The 23,903-nt window shown below is 43.8% G+C and overlaps 1 protein-coding gene across 3 annotated transcripts in view; it reads left to right on the top strand.

Annotated features, from left to right (window-relative positions):
• Positions 1–23,903, top strand: part of GYG1 (glycogenin 1) — a 43,457-nt gene that overhangs the window by 3,620 nt on the left and 15,934 nt on the right. For all 3 annotated transcript variants that reach the window (XM_029068262.2, XM_039912515.1, XM_039912513.1), the window contains exons 2-5: positions 452–587; positions 3,959–4,133; positions 4,921–5,083; positions 17,775–17,901. In XM_029068262.2, the coding sequence (XP_028924095.1) occupies positions 452–587; positions 3,959–4,133; positions 4,921–5,083; positions 17,775–17,901 (601 nt within the window). The remainder of the gene's footprint in view (positions 1–451; positions 588–3,958; positions 4,134–4,920; positions 5,084–17,774; positions 17,902–23,903) is intronic.

Here is a 23,903-nt window from a genome sequence, read left to right as displayed (position 1 = left end):
CACTTGACTAGCGTTGAGGTAGTTACAAAATAATCCCTCACACAGTCCCTGTACCTCATGGAGCTCACAGTCCAAGTAGAAGGAAGAATGGGTATTTAATTCTCATTTTGCAGATAAGGAAACTGAGTCACAGGTAAGTTAAGCGACTTGCCTAAGCATAGCAGGCAAGCGGCAGAGCCAGGATTAGAACCCAGGTCCTTTGATTCCCAAGCCTGTCCTCTTTCCACTAGGCCACACTGCTTCCCTTCCTCATTTCTGGAAAGAGGTGCTTTCATAAAAAACAGGGTAATATTAAAAATGAACAGAGTTACTTTCATCAGTCTTTAGCTATTCCCACTTCTCACAACAGGCATTTAAATGAAAGTGAATTATTGTGGGGTTTTTTTGGGGGTTTTTTGGGTAAATTTTTGGCCAAGATAAGGTAATCACCATAGTTTTCCTTTCCATTAAGACCATTCATTCGTGACGCTCACCACAAATGACACGTACGTGAAAGGGGCACTTGTGCTGGGCTCTTCACTGCAGCACCATAGAACAACAAAGAAGTTAACTGTGCTCATAACTCCTCAGGTCTCGGACTCAATGAGGTAAGGAATTTATTTGCCATTCCGGTACATTTGGGCCAAATATTTTTGCTTCATTTTGGCTTCAGTTTGAATTTTGGCCAGGCTCCTATCCCGCCGCACAAAGCTGTGGGTGGTACCCGTCGGTGTTGAGAAGGGCGAAGTTTACCAGAGAAAGGTTTTCGTGGCTGAGATTTTCTTAGTGAATAAAGTTGGTGAATTCCATTTTCGAGTGAGGGTGCGTCCAATTTGAAAGGCGCTCTTAATGTTTTTTGTTTCGTTTCCTTGGGCTTCAGCATTTGGCTCCTTCTTGGTGTAAGGTATCATTCTTGCATTCTAACTGGGAGAGGGGTCAGGGAGAGAGCCCTGTTGACAGGAGTATTTGTTCCTCCTGAAATGCTAAGCATAGCACCCGCTAATAAAACTTAACCGTTGTGAACACTTCTTTTAAAACAACCCCCTGTAGCTTCTCTTGCTGACCTAAATTTAACTTAAGTGGGACCTCTTTACCCAAGGCTTCAAAACTCTCTACTGGGTTTCTCCATCTTTAATGGGTATTGCCTCTTTTCACATAACACGGGCCTGGTAGTCGAAGGTCATGGATTCTAATCTTGTCTCTGCCAGTTGTCTCCTGTGTGACCCTGGGCAAGTCACTTCAGTTTTCTGTGCCTCACTTACCTCATCTGTAAAATGAGGATTGAGACTGTGAGTCCTGCTTGGGACAACCTGATTACGTTGTATCTACCCTTTGTGGGACAGAGACTGTGTCCAACCCAAATTGCTTGTATCCACCCCAGCGATTATAACAGTGCCTGGTGTATAGTAAGCACTTAACAAATACCATTATAATAATAATTCTGGCATTTAAGTGTGTACTGGGTGCCAAGCACTGTACCAAGCACTCAGGTGGATACAAGCAAATAGGGTTGGACACAGTCCCTGTCTCACATGGGGCTTACAGTCTCAATAAGAAACTGAACCAGTGAGGAGTCGAACCTGTAGTCTTCTAGTATGTAGTCGGACATGCTATCCATTGCATTCTTCACTCAATTGGTGGTATTTATTGAGCACTTACTGTGTGCAGAGCACTGTATTAAGCACTCGGGAAAGTAGAATATAGCAGAGTTGGGCCTCCCAAGTGCTTCTTCTAATTGTGCTTTTGTTTTGGATTCTCCCCTCTCTCACCACCTTACTCATGCTGTGTGACTTTGAGCAAGTCACTGAACTTCCCTGTGCCTCAGTTACCTCATCTGGAAAATGGGGATTAAGACTGTGAGCCCCATGTGGGACATCCTGATTACCTTGTATCTCCCCCCAGTGCTTAGAACAGTGCTTGGCACATAATAAGCGCTTAACAAATGCCATCATCAAATATGCCACCACCCCTAAACAAGCCTTCCCTGGTTAATTCTCATTATTGCAAATCCTATCAATCCAGCCACTACAGTTGCACAACTGTGTGTGTGTGTGTATTCAGCTATTTCATATGCTTCTACCAGTTACAGCCTTCTTCTGTTCCCTTTTTTTGTAAAGAATTTCTGTCTGCCTGTTTCCCCATTAAATTAACTACTCTGAGGGCAGGGTCCATTTACCTTGCATTTGCAGTGCTCTGCACACAGAAGGGCTTAATAAATAGCAATGATTTGACTAGTTTTCTTTTTTTTTGATGGTGTTAAAGCGCTTAATATAGTCCAGGTCCTGTACTAAGTGCTGGAGTAGGTACAAGCTAATCAAGTTGGCCACAGTCCATGCCCCACATGGGGTTCACAATCTTAACCCCCATTTTACAGATGAGGTAATTGAGGCACAGAAAGTGAAGTGACTTACCCAAGGTCCCGCAGCAGACAAGTGACAGAATGGGATTAGAAACCAGGCCCTTCTGACTCCCAAGCCTGTGCTTTCTCCACTAGATAACACTTCTTCAGAACTGTTTAATACCACTAGCCTGCACTTATTGTGATATTAAGGAAAAAAATTGAGGCATACAGGTAATCCTCTGTGCTGTTTTGCATATTTTTTGCCTTCATATTCCTTTCTTTAGACTGACATCCTCTGGGTGCAGCTCTTCAAGAGCATCTAGAATCTCCCCCATCTTGTCAGCTCCATGCCCAAGGCTAATTAAGGGAGTTTCCAGGGAGGCTGCTTTTTTTTTTATGGTATTTAAGTGCTTACTATATGCAAAGCACTGTTCTAAGCACTGGGGGGATACAAGGTGATCGGGTTGTCCCATGTGGGGTCACAGTCTTCATCCCCATTTTTACAGATGAGGTAACTGAGGCACAGAGAAGTTAAGTGACTTGCCCAAAGTCACAAAGCTGACAAACGGTGGAGCCGGAATTAGAACCTATGACCTCTGACTCCCAAGCCTGGGCTCTCTTCCACTGAGCCACGCTGCTGCTTTTGACATGGGGACCGGTAGTGAATGGCTATAGAAGCCAGTAGAGAAGCCCTTTTGGCTGTTTTTATTTATGTGGGGAATTGGGCAACTTTAACTTTAAGGGTTGACTTTAAAGTTGCTTTAGTGTGGGTGTTTGAATATGGTTTCCAGAACTTTGCTTTCTCCTTTCCTCAAGAACTTCCTTTTATATTCAGCTCTGAGGACTGATTTGTACAGGTTCAAGTTTTGGGGGTGAAGACCCACAACCCTGTCCTATAGAGCAAAAGAAATCAAAACTGGGCTTCTTGACTGATTAGTCCAGAAAATTTTCTCCAACTGGAATCACTCAATCATATTCATGCTTACTGTGTGCAGAGCAGTAGAGAGTATAATAGAGCAGAGTTGGGAGACACGGTCTGCCCACAACGAGCTTACAGTTTTAGAGGGGGAGACAGACATATAAATAAATTATGGATATTTATATAAATGCTGAAGGAGGCATTGATTAAGAGTGCAAGGGTAACATAGGGGGTGGGAGAAGCGGAAATGAGAGTTTAGTCGGGGAATTGGAATCCACTGATTTCTTGGTCACGTATGTGTGACCATATGTGGCGGGGTTGGGGGAAGAAATGGCTGCATGCTTTTATATTCCCCTCTCGTAAATGGGTGGAAAAAAGACAATTAAAGGCCAACCTGCCATCTTGGCTCCGGATTACCCATGTGCATTTTAGTAGCATCTGCTAAAATAATCCTTCCCCACAACTCTACATCAAGGAAATGAAATGATAGTTTGACTCATTGGGAAACCAAGAATGATCCCACTTGGTAAATACAAATTGTTAAGAGCAGTAACCGTTCTCTTGCTAGCTGCCCCGAGCTTTGCGAGGCCCCATGGGAAAATGTGTTCTAAACATTCATTCGAACCCCGAGAAAGAATTACCCTGAGTTACAGGGACGAGGTCAAGTGGTCTGTCTTGCTAAAGTGTCGAGCCTCAGTAACTGGACTCTGTTTCAACAGGAAAGTTTTAGAAAAGATCTATGATGAAGTCATTTTGGTAGATGTCTTGGACAGTGGGGATTCAGCCCATCTAGCCTTAATGAAAAGACCCGAGCTGGGCGTCACGTTAACAAAACTCCACTGCTGGTCCCTAACTCAGTATTCAAAATGTGTCTTCATGGATGCAGATACTCTGGTGAGTAGTGGGTGTGATGAGGGTGCGCAATATATCCACAGAAAGATGCTTGTTCTCCGGCTTGCTTGGGGAATGGGAGGTGCCGGGGAGTCAAACACCGGCTCATTAAGAGTCGGGACTGTGCCAGAGAACCGCTCCCAACAGAGGGCTTTGCACGGTCACACAGAGGGCCAGCAAGAGCTGAGGATTCAGAAATAAAGCCTCTACAGAGACTTGGTACGCAGACCAACTGGATTCAGCTCTCCCTGGGTGGGGCCCAGGCCCTAGAAACTTTCCCCACTCCACACCTTCGTGCCAAAAAGTGTCCAGATCAGATTAGCTAAGGCCCCCTCAGGGCTGCCCATGAAAGCCCTGCTCTGAGGCCCCTGGCTCCAGCAGGCCCCTGGAGAACTGCATTCATCTTGACTTTCCCCACCTCCTCCCTGCCCCGGAGAAGAGAGGACGGGACATCGTGGCCTGTACGGAGGTACGCCTCCCTGGAACTTTGTGGTCTCTCGAGCCCCAGATAACACAGCTTTCTCTGGCCTAATAACTGGGCCCTGTTACTCCTCAAACAGAGGAATGCTGCTAAGACCGACTGAAAACACATTACTCCTTCTTAAAATAGAAGGGGCAAAGAAGCCGGACAGAGGGGCCTCTCTGAGCTGTCACTTTTGGAGGTGCAAGCCCACCACAGACTCCACGGGGACGGTGGGGCGGGGAGGTGATTAAAAAAGATACATCAAGACGCGGCGCAGTGAAAACCTCGAGGACAGAGGAGTAATTTTTGGCCTTTCCGTCTAACCAGGTTTTGGCAAACATTGATGAAATTTTTGAGAGAGAAGAGTTGTCTGCTGCCCCAGATCCGGGCTGGCCTGACTGTTTCAATTCAGGAGTCTTTGTTTACCGGCCTTCCATTGAGACCTATAACCAGCTGCTGCAGCATGCTTCGGAGAAAGGCAGCTTTGATGGTATGTATCGGTTTCTGGTAAACTGTGGGAATAGTCGAGAAGCACTGGATGGAGTAGTGGATGGAGCACTGGCCTGGGAGTCAGAAGGACCTAAGTTCTATTCTGTGACCTTGGGCAAGACATTTCATGTCTTTCTGCCTGTTTCCTCATCTGTAAAATGGGGATGAAAACCGTGAGCGCCCATGTGGGACGTGGACTGTGTCCAACTTAATTAGCTTGTATCTACCTCAGGGCTTACTACAGTGCCTGGTATATAGTAGGTACTTAACAAATATACACTATAAACCCATCAATGGGCGGGATTGTCTCTATCTGTTGCCGAATTGTACATTCCAAGCGCTTAGTACAGTGGTCTGCACATAGTAAGCACTCAATAAATACTTTTGAATGAAATATCATAAAATAGTCCTTATAATTAAGTTGTTAATTATAACTTAATTGTTAATTGTTAATTATAACTTAATTAGAAGCAGTGTGGCTTAGTGGAAAGAGCATGGGTTTGGAAGTCAGAGGTCATGGGTTCTAATCCCAACTCCACCACTTGTCAGCTGTGTGACTCTGGTCAAGTCACTTAACTTCTCTGTGTGTCAGTTCTCATCTGTAAAATGGGGATTAAGACTGTGAGCCCTACGTGGGACAACCTGATTACCTTGTATCTACCCCAGTGCTTAGAACAGTGCTTGGCACATAGTAAGCGCTTAACAAACACCGTCATTATTAATTAAGTCCTTTAGAAACCTCCAGCAGATGTTGCTGCTTTGTGACGTGACCAAGTGGAAAGAGCACGGGCTTGGGAGTCAGAGGTCATGGGTTCTAATCCTGGCTCTACAACTTATCAGCTGTGACTTTGGGCAGATCACTTAACTTCTCTGTGCCTCAATTCCCTCATCTGGAAAATGGAGATTAAGACTGTGAGCCCCACGTGGGACAACCTGATTACCTTGTATCTACCCAGTGCTTAGAACAGTGCTTGGCACATAGTAAGCGCTTAACAAATACCAAAATTATTATATGCATGTGTTGTTTCAAATCCTCTTCATTTTGAACTCAGGTGGCATCCAAGGGGCAGGAGCTCCTGTAGGGCACTAGACTGGGGCCCGTGGGTAGTAGGGGATAGAAAAGACAAAGAAGTGGTAACAGTAGTAATTAGAGTGTTTATTAAGCACTTAATGTGTGTGCAGAGCACTGTTCTAAGTTTGAGGGGGTGGGGAAGGTGCAGGTGAAAATTAAACACAGTCCCTGTTTCTCAAGGGGCTCCCAGTCTATTTGCAACAGACATCTTAGGAAAGGTGAAAGAACAAAAAAATGGACAGCAATAAAGACAAGAAAAGGAATAGGATATTGTAGCTTTGAGTGCAGAATCTCTGGCATGTCTCCACCCACCCTACTGGAAGGAGTAGCGTGGTCTAGTGGATAGAGCACGGACCTGGTACTCAGAAGGACCTGCGTTCTAATCTCGGCTCCACCATTTGTCTGCTGTGGGACCTAGGGCAAGTCACCTCACTTCTGTGCCTGTTACACCGTCTGTAAAATAGGGATTAAGACTGTGAGCCCCGTGTGGGACATGGACTTTTCCAACTTGATTACCTTGTGTCTACCCAGTGCTTAGTACCGTGCCTGGCTCGTAGTAAGCACTTAACAAGTACCAGTAATAAAAGCACAAACGAAAGATTTCTCTGTACGGCAGTTTTCTCATCTGTAGAATAGGGATTCAGTATCTCATCTCCCTCCTACTTAGATGGTGAGCCTGAGATAGAAAGGGGACTGTGTCCATCCTGATTATATGAATCTGCACCAGCACTTAGAACAGTGCTAGACACATAAAAAGTGCTTAACAAATACTATTATTGCAAGTGTTGGGATGGGCAAGCTAGGGCCAGTATTAGGCCAAAGAGGAAATCTGGGTAAAATATGTCTGACTAGGGGGTGGGAAAGGGGAGAGGTGTTTAAGAAGCTGAACTACTTGTTGATATAGGAATTCCACTCTAGGGACCCTCTTACCTATGGAGGTACCAAATAGGAATTTTCCCTGATTGGTGGCTGTGAATGATGAGAAGCAGAATGGCTCAGTGGAAAGAGCACGGGCTTGGGAGTCAGAAGTCGTGAGTTCTAATCCTGGCTTTGCCACTTATCAGCTTTGTGACTTTGGGCAAGTCACTTAACTTCTCTGTGCCTCAGTTACCTCCTCTGTAAAATGGGGATTAAACATGAGCCTCATGGGGCTCAAATTTGTAAGCGCTCAAATTTGTCTGCTGCGTGAATTTGGTAAGTCACTTAAATTCTCTGTGCCTCAGTTACCTCATCTGTAAAATGGGGATTAAGACCGTGAGCCTCACGAGGGACAACCTAATTACCTTGTATCAACCCAGGGCTTAGAACAGTGCTTGGCACATACCAAACAAATACCAAGTTATTATTATTATTATCATAGCCCTGTCCACCCTAAGAAGATTTTGTTTGTGGGTGGTTTAGAGCCACAGGGTGCCATTGTTAATCCCTGGAAGGAGAGGGACCAGGCTGAATTTCCTCCTGTGTATTTTTTCCTAATCAGTCATATTTAGTGAGTGCTTACTGTGTGCAGAGTATTTACTGTAGTAGAGAAGCAGCATGGCTCAGTGGAAAGAGCCAGGGCTTGGAAGTCAAAGGTCATGGGTTTGAATCCTGGCTCTGCCACTTGTCAGCTGTGTGACTATGGGCAAGTCACTTCACTTCTCTGTGCCTCAGTTACCTCCTCTGTAAAATGGGGATTAAGCATGAGCCTCATGGGACAACCTGATTACTCTCTATCTACCCCAGTGCTTAGAATAGTGCTCTACATATAGTAAGCGCTTAACAAATACCAACATCATTATTACTATTATTATTATTACAGTACTCAACACATAGAAAGCATTTAATATTATTACTACTACCCTACTGACAGCTTTATTCCAGCTGTGGGACACCATAAGGACAGTTGTCATTGCCCCTAAATTCAAAAGGCTGCACCTAAAAGCTACTCATGGCTAGTAAAAACCCTTTTTATTTTTATTTTTTTTATCTCCAAGAGGAACTTGGTTAACGCTGTTGCAGAGGCACATTCTTTGAAACAAAAGAATGGTCAGTCAGCACGTTTTCACCAAGCATTTGGGATAGACCACTGTTAAGGGAATTCCAGAACTCTTCCAGTAGCACATGGTTATCTGGACTAAATGTGATGCAGTGTCAGAAGAGCAATTGTGCACATGTGCACAGGCTTGGTTGCGGCATGAATACTATAATGCTAGTTTTTCTTGTCATGGGGTCAGTCAAGAAGGTAACCTCAAGTTCTAGAAGAGCAGAATGCCCAGTGTAAAGTTCATTAAAATGTCAGAGGAAGGGAATTTTAAAACAGCAACTGTCAGAAAACACAACCCTCCTCAGTTTTCCCCCCTCCCCTTCGTTAAAACAGCAACTGTCAGAAAACACAACCCTCTTCAGTTTTCCCCCCTCCCCTTCGTTACGGCTTGTGAAAGAGTTCAAATCAAGGGCTTGCCTGGAGGAGAAGCCCTGCCTAGGGATTTGTAGAGAAAGGCCATCCTGAACTTCTAAATTTGGTCATCGTTCAGAATGAACACTTCAGTTCCATTCAGGCTTTGGAATTTTTTTTTTCCTTTATCAAAGTTTCATGGACAAGGATTATCAAGAGAATTTTTAAATAACTTTGTTTCTCTTCAGTGTGTGCTCTCTCTACTCCTAGTGCACAGTTAGAAGCAATCCCTTAAAAAGCAAGTGACTCATGCATACCAACCAGTGGCATCTGAAAAATTGTGTTTGGTTGGTTGCTTTAAAGCAACGTTGACTGGGACATTAGTAAGCATTTATTGTATATGGAACCCTCTTCTTTTTTTTTTTCCCCCCAAACTTGGTTTAGAACTTCCTTGGTTTAGAACTGCCAGTTTTCCTTTCCAAATAAAAGAGATGATTTTCTGATCATATAAACTTGAGTTTAACTGCTTCCAGTTCAGTTTGAGTACAGTACTTCTACTCTTCTTCAAACATCAAACTTCAAAGAAGTCAAGTTATATCCTTCAGATAACAGCGTGTCTTCTGATCACTTCTCAACAGTATTTGGTGTCACAGAAGTGAACAATGCAAAATTAGTAGATAGGCCAGCTTTATCCAAAAAAAAAAAAAAACCCCTAACTGATCTTATGGTGTCTGAATTAGCTTGCTGAATGAATTCCAGATATTTTTGTTGGTAGGAATTCTAGAAAATATTCCCACTTGCCTTTTTTCAAAACTAGTGAAATTTCCCCCTAACAATGCTAAGGATGGGATTCATTCAGCAATCACTGGGTGAGAAGCAGCATAGTCTAGTGGAAGGATCACAGGGCTGGGAGTCAAAGGACCTGTTTTCTAATCTTGGCACTGCTACTAGTCTGCTGAGACTTTGGGCAAGTCACTTAACTTCTCTGGGCCTCAGTTTCCTCATATGCAAAATGGGGACTGAATACCTACTCTCCCTCCTACTTTAAACTGTGAACCTCATGTGGGACCTGAATATCTCGTATCTACCCAGTACTTGGTACAGTGTTTGGTATACAGTAAGCACTTAAGAAATATTATAATTTTAATTATTATTACTATTATTATTTTAGGATGGATAGAAGCCCATCATCTTTTGCCTGGTAAAGCTTTTTTTCTGAAACAAATTAATTCATTCAATAGCATTTATTGAGCGCTTACTGTGTGCAGAGCACTGTACTAAGCGCTTGGAATGTACAAATCGGTAGTAGAGACAGTCCCTGAAATTAATCTTAGCTGTTCTCCCTATTCCAACCAATACCTTTCAAATCCATATTTACTAAGTAAAAAATGTTGGGTTTAACTGTCAAACCACTAAATGGTGTCCATATTCAAACACCTGTACATATGTAAAAAGACAGTGAGGCATTAGTTGTCCCTTGGCGTCAATCACTGCAGGTTTGCTACTCCTTAAACTGTCTGCTCAACCTCAAAATAAAACTATAAAAAGGACACATCTGGAAGAGCCTCTCTGATCAGCCACTAGGTCTTAGCAACTGTTTAGTATCACTATCTGATGGAATAAAGATTATTTTAAAGTGAACTATTTTCCTCCAAATATCTAGTAAGATAATATTGCTTGCTAATGTTCTTTTTACTTCCATGTAAACCAGTCAAGGTTTTCCTATTTCATATGCAGTGCCAAGAACTTGTGAAACAAGTTGGGTGTAATACTGACTCATTTCCCATTTGTGTAACCGTTTTTAGTCAATGATACAACTCTGACATTGCAGTAGAGAGGTTTGGTAAAAGTTTTTAATTTTCAAGCTAACCTTTGGACAGGTTTTAAGTATGCTTTTGATTCATTTAGGCCACAGCTGTAGGGTTTTTTTGTTTTTTATTTTCAATAAAGTGCAGTCATTAAACCAAGTATTGTAAAGACAAGCAGGTGTTATGGATGCTGAATTAGCATAGGTGGACTTGTACGTATTGAACCCATCACTTAAATCCTGGACATCTTTTTTTCCACTCACTTCTTCAAAAAAGTGAGCTATAAATACCTTACCTATTCCTGAAATTCCCACTTTGCCTGTAAGCTTGTTGTGGGCCGGAACTGCATCAACCACCTCTGTTATATTGTATTCTCCTGCATACTTAGTACAGTACTTTGAAGACAGTAAGCATTCAAAAAGTACAGTTGACTTATTTGACCTCTCCCCATCATTCAGGACATAATCAGTAGCTATATGGATATTTTCCTGTCACTCCAACACCATTTGTGTGTCAAAGCAGCATCTTCTTTCCAAGCTCAGACTTAGAGGCTGCAGCATCAACATGCAAACTATCTGCATCTATCTCTGCATCTCTCTCTTTTCTTTCTCTCTCTCACTCACTCTCTCTTTCTCTTTCCCCCCGCCCCAAAAGCCTCTGTTCAGTTTCATCCATTCCTCAAGCAAATGGAGTTAGACTGGTACTTGCTGACACTCCACAGGAATCAATGGTTAATAAAATCGGCCTGTGGCCACTTCTTTGCTACCAGATATGCTGTATGCTCCCACCTGTTTGCTTCGCTAGAGTAATGAAACTAACCTGCAGAGTGGTTTAGACAAAGTAGAAGGGTTCTCACTGTAAAATACAATCTAAACAAATAAAAATGGCGTAAGGGTGTGGCTTTTCTACCTTGCCCAGTGAACAGTTTAGCCACAGGCTACAAGTATCTCTCTTCCAGTATCTGTATTCACAATCAACATCAACTTGTCACCTTCTCAATTGCACATTTCCTTAGGCTGTGACCAATAGGTCTTCCAAGTCACTCTCTAGTGTGTAACTTCCTGACCGCATGAATGTTTCTTGGTGGCTGAGATGTCTGACCTTGTACAGCACTGGGCTCTGGGCAAAGTGTTGCTCCATTATCCATTCAACCTAAATAGGCAGACCCAATCACTCTGGCAAAAGCAAATTATTTTTTCCCATAGCCCTAAATCTAGCATCTAATCACACGAGCCCCATCTATGCTGTAGTTAGCCAATGTTACCTGAGGAGAAATTATTTAAACAGTCTTAATAGTCACATTTCATTCAAAGGCACAGAGCCATATAATTTTGAGCCCTCAGATTTAAATCTATTATTTATCTCTTTTTTTAAGGCTAATTTTATCAATAGTTACCTCCATTTGCTATTTAAGCATGTGATCAGGGGTCAGGGCTGGAGGGGAGAAGAAGGGTGATGTGAGCCAAATTTAGGCGAGCAGGCATCAGGCGTGAAGATCGCCCGGAATGAGAGTCTGGTGGCAGAGTTAGAGAAATGATTTTAGGGGCTTTATAGATTCCATTCCCTCGGATGGAAACACATCTCTTCTCATAACAAGTCTCTTCCGCCTAGAGCCATCTAAGCTCTTTGAAAACAGCTTAGTGCAGTGCTCTGCACACAGTAAGCACTTAGTAAATACGATTGAATGAATGAAAGTCAATCTTTTGTATTTCCTTAAAACCTTACTAAATGTTCTCATGAGTGGGAAACAAGGGTAGGGGTGCAGGGACAGAAAAGGGGCAAGGGATGTTTTATTCTTATTTTCCTAAAGCTTGAGCTTCTTTCATTAAGCTGACTAAGCACCCTATGCCCATGGTAACAAGACAGTGATGGCATTAGGCATGAACGTTATAGTTCATTCCACAGTGTCCAATCTCAGACTCTAGTGAATTGTCCCGCCCCATCCTTCATCAACTCCTGGTGTATATAGTTTCATTACCCTATTTATTTTATTAATGAAATGCACATCACCTTAATTCTATTTATTTGCTGTTGTTTTAATGAGATGTTCATCCCCTTGATTCTGTTTATTTCTATTTATTGCTATTGTTCTTGTCTGTCCGTCTCCCCTGATTAAACTGTAACCCCGTCAAAGGGCAGGGACTGTCTCCATCTGTTACCGATCTGTACATTCCAAGCGCTTAGTACCGTGCTCTGCACATAGTAAGCGCTCAATAAATACTATTGAATGAATGAATGAATAAAGCCTGCCAGGCGCTGGTGGTACAATATTCAAATCAGCCCCCACCTCAGGCTGAGGGCCATTCTTGCTGCACAATCTAGTACATTCATAAAAATGTAGCCAATGAAATGTTCAGTGTTGGATGAGCCTCACTGTCTGCTCTTTCTCTGGGTTTCTAATCCTTTATTAGCAGGGAGCCAGTCTTCCATTGGCGCCAGTGATTCCAAGTCCTCTGCCTGCCGCCCAGATAGAGGCCGATCCAAGCAGTCTACTGCCTGGAAGGAATACCAGAGAGAAGCCAACTTTCCTGTTCTAAATCTTTAAACCAAATGATTCTACACTTGCACCCAATTTGGGTTGATTTTGGGTTTTGAACCCATCAGAGTCTCCGTTTTGAAGTCCTTTCACCAGGTACAGGTGTCTTGCTACCATGGGTATAGGGTGCTCAGTCAGCTTAATCAAAGAAGCTCAAGCTTTAGGAAAACAAGAATGAAAGTTCCCTGGGGACCCCCTGCCCCTTTTCCCTCCCTGCACCCCTACCCTTGTTCCAACTCATGAGAGCATTTAGTAAGGCTTTAAGGAAATACAAAAGATTGGTTTTCATTCATTCAATCCTATTAATTGAGCGCTTACTGTGTGCAGAGCACTGCACTAAGCTGTTTTCAAAGAGCTTAGATGGCTCGAGGCGGAAGAAGCTTGTTAACTCTAGGCGAAAGAGGTTTGTTATGAGAAGAGATGTGTTTCCGCCCGAGGTATTGGAATCTTCTGGCCCTGACGGCCAACGTTCCACAAGATGAGGAGGGGAGAAACCCTTTGTCTGAAAGCAGAGATGACTGGGTTGTAACCAGATTCTAGCCGGCCAGACTGCAGCAGCTCTTCCCCCGCAGGGTGGGAAGCTCCTTAGACGCTTCTGGGTTTGGGAGAGGCAAAGTTGGAATGGCTGTTGGTGATTTCAATGTCATGGTCTCTCCTCAAGTTGGCTCTAGACAAAGCCTCTGAAGTTTAACTCAACCCTTTGCTAAACTTCACCAATGCCACTGAATTGCCCAGTGGGCCATTTTAAATTAGTCATTTCTGCTACCACACAGTAGTTATGTTTCTAAACTACTTTTATGGGAAAAAGGGCGGATCATAACCTTTGATTCACTGGCTTAGTGGGTAGATGGTTTGAAGATAACCCAGTCTATTATTTGGGCTGAACTGGGCCTTGGAGTTTGCAGTTGTATATATATGTACATTTCTGTTGTTCTATTTATTTTATTAGTGTGTGTAGATCTATAATTCTATTTATATCGATGTTACTGATGCCTGTCTACTTGTTTTGTTGTCTGTCACTCCCCTTCCCTTGTGAGCCTGTTGTTGGGTAGGGATTGTCTCTTTTGCCAAATTGTACTTTCCAATCGCTTAGTACAGTGCTCTGCGCACAGTAAGCGCTCAATAAATATGATTGAATTGAAGGCAGACACTAGCGATGCCACCGGAAATTGAAAAAAGCACACAGACAGCTGACACTAAATTAAATATTTACATGATGCACAGGCAAAGGAGCAAGTGAAGCTGATAGGTTAGGAGACACAGTGTCAGGAAAAACTCTCTGCGGAGCAAGATTTTGTAAGTAATATTTCTACCTCTCCAGTCTAGCTCTTCTTACCTTCACAACACTCAACCAAACACTTTCATAAGCTGTAAAGTCTAATTTTCTTTCAGAAATCAGTAGAATTAGCAGCCGTCACGCTTAGCACATAGGTACAATGAAAAGAATGCAGAGTTACATGAGAAGAGGGTAAGGCATCTGTGAGTCAACGCGATAATCCATCTCTGTTGAGAAGTAGTCTGGTCCTTCAATTTGTCAGAGGAGAAATAGGTCAGTTGAGTCATCATTCAAAGTGGAAAGTTACCCAGGGAGTAATTTGCGTGTCATTTCTGTCTGACATTTGCTGAATCGGGACAGTCCTGGCAAATACTGCAGGGTAGCCACAGTTGCCAGTCAACTGGCTCTACAATAGAAGATTGGGGGAAATGGCAACGGAGTGGGGGCTGGGGGAGGTTGCAGCACACCTGCGGTTTAGAGGAAAGTCCAACTAGGAGATGTTTAAATTCAGAGTCGCGAGTTCCCGTCCCTCCTCTCTTCTGCTCTTCCTCTTTGCAAAAGACACAGTCCTAATCTTTGGTGAGATTGGGGCAGGCAGTTATGCTACTAATTGGGAGAGCATTATGGTGTTAGTAATTCAAAGGACCTCATTTACCTCACCCCCTAAATAAAATGGAACTCTTTCTGTGAACATCTGAATAATAATAATAATGATGGTGGTATTTAGTAATAATAATAATAATGATATTTGTTAAGCGCTTACCATTTGCCAAGCACTGCTCTAAGCACTGGGGTAGATAAAAGGTAAATTAAGTTGGACCCAGTCCCTGTCCCTCATGGGGCTCACAGTCTTCATCCCCATTTTACAGATGAGGGAAATGAGGCACAGTGAAGTGACTTGCCCAAGGTCACGCAGCAGAAAAGTGGCAGAGCCGGGATCAGAACCCACGTCCTCTGATTCCCAAGCCCGTGCTTGTGCCACTAGGTCATGCTGCTTCTCTCAGCATTTAAGTACTTACTATGTGTCAGACACTGTTCTAAGCGCTGGGGTAGGTACAACCTAATCAATTTGAACACAGTCCAGAACAGTGAAGTAAATGTGCTATTCTGAGGTTACTGATGCATATGTAGATGGTCTTTTTATTTTTAAATATTTCATGGACTAATTAAACATTGTGGGCAGGAAACACATCAGCCAACTCTGTTGCACTGTATTCTCCCAAGCATTTAGTACAATGCTCTGCACGTAGTAAGCGCTCAGTAAATAACACTGAATGAATGAGTGAAGGGTTATTATAGCCCGTTCAACTTCTGGTGAAGAAAATGTTTTCCTTCCTGGAAGTGGCTGAGTAAACTTCGCCCATTGAGCATCATTTCTGTTAGAAAGGGAATGGGAAGTCTAGTTAATGCCTCCTTTGGAGAGGAGTGACCCTGTGCCCAGAGCAGCTCTGACCTCGGGGTCAGCGGCGCCTCTTGCCGGGATCCTGGTTTACCACATCCTCTGCTGTAGCCGGTTTGGGTAGGGGGATGAGCAAGAGATTACACAGGGAGGAGATGCTGCTGTTTGTTTCTGGGGGTGGAGGACTGTGGGGTTGGGGGGGGGAGGGGGGAGGGATGTGGTGAGGTATAGTGACGTGACCGGTTCTTCTCAGTTTAGGTAAACCAAAGGGAAAATCTACCTCTGTATCCCCAACTTGACTAGGCTCCTTTTGGGTAGAGATCGTGTCTATCACCTTTATTCTAAGTTTGTTTTGGGCAGGGGACATATCTACCAATTTTGTATTTTAGTCTCCCAAGCACTTAGTACACGGTAAGCAGCTTGGCTCAGTGGAAAGAGCCCGGGCTTGGGAGTCAGAGGTCATGGGTTCTAATTCCGGCTCTACCACTTGTCAGCTGTGTGACTTTGGGCAAGTCGCTTTACTTTTACCTTGGGCCTCAGTTCCCTCATCTGTAAAATGGGGATGAAGACTGTGAGCCCCATGAGGGACAACCTGATCACCTTGTATCCCCCCCAGCGCTTAGAACAGTGCTTAGCACATAGTAAGAGCTTAACAAATACCAACAAAAAAAAAGTAAGCTCTGTACACAGTGTCAATAAAGTAGAAGAAGCACCATGGTGAAGCATAAGCAGCAACAACATGGCCTAGTGAAAAGAGCACAGGCTTGGGAGTCAGAGGATCTGGGTTCTAATCCTGGATCTGCCACTTTCCTGCTATGTGACCTTGGGCAAATGACTTAACTGCTCTGTGCCTCAGTTCCCTCATCTGCAAAAATGGGGATTCGATCAATCATATTTATTGAGTGCTTACTATGTGTAGAGCACCGTACTAAGTTCTTGGGAGAGCATGTTGTAACAGATGTGAGAGACATGTTCCCTGCCCACACCAATACCTGTTTTCCATTTGACTTAGGCTGGGAGTCCCATCTGGACCCTGATTATCTGATTATGGAGAAAGTGTAGCTTAGTGGAAGGAGCACAGACCTTGGAGTCAGAGGAACCTGGTTTCTAATCCTGGTTCCTCCATGTGTCTGCTGTTTGACCTTGGGCAAGTCACTTCACTTCTATGCCTCAGTTGCTTCATCTGTAAAATGGGGATTAAGAGTATGAGCCCCATGTAGGACAAGTCCTATGTCCAAACTGATTACTTTGTATCTACCCCTTCACCTCCCCTCAGCTAAGCCCCCTTCCCCCAGCCTTTCCCTTCCTTCAGCACTGTGCTCATCTGCTCATTTGTATATATTTTTATTACCCTATTTATTTTGTTAATGAGATGTACATCCCCTTGATTCTATTTATTGCTATTGTTTTTGTCTGTCTGTATCCCCCGATTAGACTGTAAGCCCCTCAATGGGCAGGGATTGTCTCTATCTGTTGCCAAATTGTTCATTCCAAGCACTTAGTACAGTGCTCTGCACGTAGTAAGCACTCAATAAATACTACTGAATGAATGAATGAATACCCCAGTGTTTAGAACAGCTCTTGGCACAAAGTAAGTGTTGAAAAAATATCACGATTATAATTATAAACCATTGTGTAATTATTGTATTGTACAGTGCTTTGCCCACAGTAAGTGCTCAATAAGTACCACTGCTTGATCCTCACCTGTGGCAGAACAGAGACTAACTACCAGATTCCTCTGACAAGTGGACATTTACCCAGGTCTGCACTTTGGATCCTTCCCAGGATCACTCTCCCAAGCACTTAATACAATGCTTTGCACACAGTAAGTGCTAAATAAATACGATTGACTGACAGACTAACTGACTAGTCATTAGTGATGGAGCTCAGACTTAATGCAAGCATGGCTGGTTCCATCCAGCTGAGCAGCCTGAAGATGCCTAGAAGTCTCCATGGGCCACTGGCTGAGTAAACCAGGCAACTGTAGTGCGGTACCCGAGGCCTAGGGAAGAATGGAGGCCCACAGCCACCAGGGTTGCCTTTTCAGGTGAGGCACCCACAATCTGGTTGTCTCTGTTTCCCTAATTTGTGGTTTCCCCACCACCACCACCTCTGGTGTGAGAAATTGCTGTTGGTGTTTAAGGTAAAAGTGGAAAGACAAAGTATTGAGGGAGCTACCTGTCAGTGGTGATTGATTTTATTCCATTTCAAACTTGTCTTTCAGGTGGGGACCAGGGCTTATTAAACACTTTTTTCAGCAACTGGGCAACAACAGATATCAACAAGCACCTGCCATTTATTTACAACTTAAGCAGCATTTCTATATATTCTTACCTCCCGGCATTTAAAGCGTAAGTAACAGAGAAGTGTGTATGTTTGTCTGTGTGGATTTTGGGCATGTCTGGCTGTTTACTGAATTCCAAATCCATTCCTTTGTGGTATGTTGTGGGGGGACCTGAGAATGTTCCCCTTTCTGTCCTCAAGGGCCGGTCAGATTCTTTCCAAATATGCAAGAGGCTTAGCACTAATTTACACATCTGTAACTTATTTATATTAGTGTCTGTCTCCCCCTCTAGACTGTAAGCTCATTGTGGGCAGGGAATGTGTCTTTTATATTCTTCTTGAAGGCACATCTCCTCCAAGAGGCTTTCCCAAACTATTTATTTTATCTATTTATTCATTTATTTATATTGGTGCCTGTTTATTTGTATCGATATCTGTCTTCCCTCCTCTAGACTGTGAGCTCCTTGTGGGCAGGGATTGTCTCTCTTTATTGCTGTATGGTACTTTCCCAAACGCTTAGAACAGTGCTGTGCACACAGTAAGTGCTTAGTAAATGCAATTGAATGATTGAATGTTATATTATACTGCTCCAAGTGCTTAGTACAGTGCTCTGCATGCAGTAGGCACTCAATAAGCACTCAATAAATACGAATGACTGACTGACTCAAGAAGCGGCTTGGTTATTGGCCCGTGGACTCTGTATCAAGCCAAGTTGGTCCTCTGGGTGTCTAACAAGAGCTGCCATGTACGGGCCAACCAAGGGAGCAGGCCGGCTGGCGGGAGAGTGTCAGGTCTGGAGTTGTGCAGTTTCCCCGGTTGACACCGGAGATGAACTATCGCTCAAAGGGCAAGGCCCTTCCCTCACCTCCCTGGGCCAAGTTGGACTCACAGAGAGCAGAGTGGTGGATAGACTGGTTTTTACCCCCTGATACAGCAGTGGATAGACTGGTTTTTTGTGTTTTTTTTCCCCGATAAGTATGCTAACTTCCCTTGGGTGGAACAGCCTAAAGAACTTGTCCTTACATTCGGGTGGGGGAGGGGAGAGCTGGCTGTGCCTTTGCGTTTAGGCCCCAGGCCAGGGTGTCTCACTCTGTAGAGGAACTACCCTGCCGCTTTGAGTATTCAGTTGGGCCTCCTGTCCTGTGATTGAACCCTTTCCTGGAGGTCCCTGTGCCTGCCTGAGCCGGGTCTGAGGAAAAACCAGGGAAGGGACCTCCGGGGTCAGAGGGCTGAAGAACTTGGCATGCCGGGGCACTGGCCTGTGCCCACCTCCCTTCCTGTTAGGCAGAAATATACTTGTTTTTGCCTTAGCTCCTGTGGCTCAGGAGAAAGATACCCCAGCATTTCCCAGCCAAAATAATAGTAATAATATTTAATAATAATAATGATGGCATTTGTTAAGTGCTTATCATGTCCAAAGCACTGTTCTAAGCACTGGGGGGGATACAAGGTGATCAGGTTGTCTCACGTGGGGCTCACAGCCTTGATCCCCATTTTACAGATGAGGTAACTGAGGCACAGAGAAGTAAAGTGACTTGCCCAAAGTCACATAGGTGACAAGTGGTGGATCCAGGATTAGAACCCATGACCACTCACTCCAAGCCTGGGCTCTTTCCACTGAGCCACACTGCTTCTCTTGATAGCCATAAGTAGCTATCAATCAGTTGATTGTATTTATTGAATGCTTACTGCATGCCAAACATCGTAATAATAACAGTGGTATTTGTTAACAGTGCCATGCACTGTTCTAAGCACTGGAGTAGATACAAGGTAATCAGGTTGCCCCTCGTGGGGCTCACAGTCTTAATCCCCATTTTACAGGTGAGGGAACAGGCACAGAAAAGTTAAGTGATTTGCCCAAAGTCACACAGCTGACAGTCATACAGCCATACTAAGTGCTTGGAAGCATACAATACAGTGAAGTTGGTAACACAATACTTGTCCGGGAGGACCTCAAAGTCTAGAGGGGGTCACACACATTAATAAAAGTAAATAAATCACGGCTATGTACATGAGTGCTGGGGGAGCTAAGGGTGAGTGAACATAGCACTTAACAAATACCACAATTATTATTATTATTATCAGGTGATCATGAGTCACAGTGAGTAGGTAGGTTAGCTCAAAAGGAGGGAAGATTGTGAGCTGGCTCTAGTGGGAGAAGAGAGTGGATAAGCAAGAGGGATAGAGTTGAGAGACTGCCATAAATAATTATAATGTTGGTATTTAAGCGCTTACTATGTGCCAAGCACTGTTCTAAGCACTGGGGTAGATACAAGGTAATCAGGTTGTCCCTCATGGGGCTCATAGTCGTCATCCCCATTTTACAGACAAGGTAACTGAGGCACAGAGAAATTAAGTGACTTGCCCAAGGTCACACGGCTGACAAGCGATGGAGCTAGGATTAGAACCCTTGACCTCTGACTCCCAAGCCTGTGCTCTTTCCACTAAGCGACGCTTCTTCTAGCAGGTCAGAAGTGGCTAATCTTCACCCCCACAGGCTAACCACAGGACCAGGTTGCCAGCTCAGTGCCCTGCAGCTCCATCCTGGGAGGACATTCAGTAGTATTTATTGAGTGCTTACTATGTGCAGAGCACTGTACTAAGCGCTTGGAATGTACAAATCGGCAACAGATAGAGACAGTCCCTGCCCTTTGACAGGCTTAGAGTCTAATCGGGGGAGACGGACTGACAAGAACAATGGCAATAAATAGAGTCGAGGGAAAGACCATCTCATTAAAACAATAGCAAATAAATAGAATCAAGGTGATGTACATCTCATTAAACAAAATAAATAGGGTGATGAAGATATATACAGTTGAGCAGACGAGTACAGTGCTAAGGGGATGGGACGGGAGAGGGGGAAGAGCAGAGGGAAAGGGGGGAGAAGAGGGTTTAGCTGCGGAGAGGTGAAAGGGGGGTAGAGGGAGCAGAGGGACAAGGGGACCTCAGTCTGGGAAGCCCTCTTGGAGGAGGTGAGCTTTATTATTGGCGGATATTGGCGGAATGCCCTCTAGACTGTAAGCACTTTAATAATTATGGTATTTGTTAAGTGCTTACTATGTGCCAAGCACTGTTCTAAGCGCTGGAGCAAGCTCTTTGTGGGCAGGGAACATGTCTACTAACTCTTCCGAGCACTTAGTCCTGAGAACTGTAACCGCCCAATAAATAAATGAGAAGCAGCATGGCCTAGTGGATAGAGCACGGGCCTGGGAGTTCTGAAGGACCTGAGTTCTAATCCTGGGTCTGCCATATGTGACAATGGGCAAATCACGTAACTTCTCTGTGCCTCGGTTTGGTCATCTGTAAAATGGGGATTAAGACTGGGAGTCCCATGTGGTGATCTGTGTCCAACCTGATTATCTTGTCTCTGCCCCAGGGCCTAGCTGGCACATAGTAAGTGCTTAACAGAGAAACATAAAAAATAAAAAATACGATTGATTGATGTGTACAGGTCTCCAGCTGGGAGAGCAACACTGCCAGGGGAAACAGGGAATGCCAGGATCCCACTGTCCCCTGTTCTACCATGGAGATGCTGAAACAGTGGGGAAAATGTCCCAGAAACCCCTTTCAGGCTGAGCTGCAGCCTGGATATCACAGAGAAGGGTCAGTCAAAAACCCCAGTTAGGACCATTCATTCAATCGTATTTATTGAGCACTTACTGTGTGCAAAGTACTGTACTAAGCACTTGGGAGAGTACAATACAATAGACACATTTCCTGCCCACAATGAGCTCCCAGAATATGTTCAATATCTGTAATTAACCACGTCCCTGTAATGTGAGTCAGATGCAACATGAACATGAACTACTAATTGCAGCAGCATAACTAAAATGTGTACCAGAAATCCTAGGTCATCTCTTACCTCAACATTTCTCTAGCCTGAAAGCTAAAGATTTCTTTAGAAGCTAAATTTGCTTACCTTTCCCGGTAGAAGCCTTTCAGTATTGATTCCATGGGTTCTGGAATCTGGGGCTTTAGTATCTGTTCTTATGAAAACAAGTTGGAGAATCTAAATGTTAGAGTTCAGAATGTCTCAGCCCAGATTTATCTCATCTGAACCACATCAGATAAGGAGAGCTCGTTATTTTGCGTGTGTGAAAGCTAATAGGCCTTTTTAATTTGGAGCGTGTCCGAGGCCACAGAGATGCTAGGGAGGGAGAGAAGAGCTGGTGCCACTTAGGGGTGGGACAGTGAGGAGCTGGTCTACTACCCTCTCCCGAGCCCAGGGTTGGGGAGTAGGAAGGGGAGCCTGCACTAGGTGCCAGGAATCAAATTGGATACCACACCTCGCTCTGTCCCAGGATGCTGGGTCATCTTTGGCCACAGTAAAATGAACATTTTTATTATTGTGTATTGTTATTATTATCATGGTATTCGTTAAGCGCATACTATGTGCCAGGCACCAGGCCCTGTTCTAAGCTCTGGGGTGGATACGAGCAAATCAGGTTAGACATAGTTCCTGTTCAACATGGGGCTCACAGTCTCAATCCCCATTTTACAGATGAGGTAACAGGCCCAGAGAAGTGAAATCACACAGCAGACAAGTGGCAGAGCTAGGATTAGAACCCATGATTTTCTGACTCCCAAGCCCATGTTCTATCTACTACACAATGCTGTGTACAAACACAGAACTCTCTCTCTCTTTCTGAGATTCTCAGAAGAAAATGGGAAGCTTTTTTAATATACCAGAAGAATCCCATTTCATTCAACATGAGTTGTGGACTACATTATTTTAATCAAACACCTGTTTTTCTACCTGACCAACTTAGAATACCTTTGGGCTGCTATGTTGTGAAGCTGAAACGTCACACGTCTGCACTTTTGTCTCTTTCCTCTGTTGTCACTCTGGCCCCCCTTTGTTATAGTTATAAAATCAATAGTACTTATTGAGCACCTGTGCACACAGAGCCCAGTACCAAGCACTTGGGAGAGTACAGTGATGTTAGTAGGCATGATCTCCGCCTTCAAAGATGTTTACAGACTAGTAAGAGAATGAATTTTAAATACCTGTGAATTTTAGGGGCTTTTAATCCATTCTTGAGGTGGGGGAAGAGGTGGGTGTTTGTGTGTGATTGTGTGTTTACTAGAACCTGTCTTAATTTATCTTTGTATTGCTAAGGTGCCTTGAAAATAACGAATTTAACATTGTAAATTTGTCAAAAACTGTTATAAACATGACTGACTTCGGGGAAACCTCCTAATCTGTGTGGAGTTATCATAACTTGTTCTCTCCAAACATTGGTTTGTTTGTTTTTTAAATCACGGGACTAGGAAGTGATCTTCTCCAGATCTTAACTTCCAAGCCCTTCTTGGCAAGAAGAGGGGAACAGATAATGCCAGTATCAACTGACATTGTTTTGTGAGAAGCAGCATGGCCTAGTGGAAAGAGCATAGGCCTGGGAGTCAGAAGGATCTGGGTTCTAATCCTGACTCCACCACTTGATTACCGTGTGACCTTGGGCAAATCACTTAATCTCTCTGTGGCCCAGTTACTTCATTTTTAAAATGGGAATTAAGATCGTGAGCCCCATGTGGGACATGAACTGTCTAAGCTGATGAACAGCACTTAGTAGCATGCCTAACACGTAGTAAGCACTTAAAAATACTAAAAACGAAACAAAAAACAAAAAAACACAAAGGCAGTGTCCACATGTGTGTTGGAAGTTTTAAATATGGATGGAACATCAGCATATCTTCTTGACAGGCTTTCTCCCTGCAAGGCTCCTTCATTAAGATGGATGGAGGACTCTTAGCTGCCAGGACTCCTGGTCAATAGCTGGCAAATATTTCATATTCAGGCTCATCATAAGGCAGGGTGAGCACCCAATCTTACAGGATATAAAAGAAAAAAGCCTGCCTGAACTTCAATCTAATGTTTTCAAGCTTTTGGACTGAATTGCAACAAAAAGTACTGATTAAAAAAATCCCTTTCTGCGTTAGCTGACCGAGTCAGATTATTTTAGAACCATTGAGTCATGTGTGGGTTCCATACTATATTTTCATTCTGACATTAGATTTGGCTGCAACAGACCCAGCCAGAGCAGAGCGTCAGCAAGCGTGGTCTAGTCAA

This window comes from Ornithorhynchus anatinus, chromosome 1 (assembly GCF_004115215.2).
Source record: "Ornithorhynchus anatinus isolate Pmale09 chromosome 1, mOrnAna1.pri.v4, whole genome shotgun sequence".
In the NCBI taxonomy this organism is placed as follows: Eukaryota; Metazoa; Chordata; class Mammalia; order Monotremata; family Ornithorhynchidae; genus Ornithorhynchus; species Ornithorhynchus anatinus.
The sequence above is the reverse complement of the archived record's forward strand: the minus strand, read 5'-3'. Positions and strand labels throughout refer to the sequence as shown.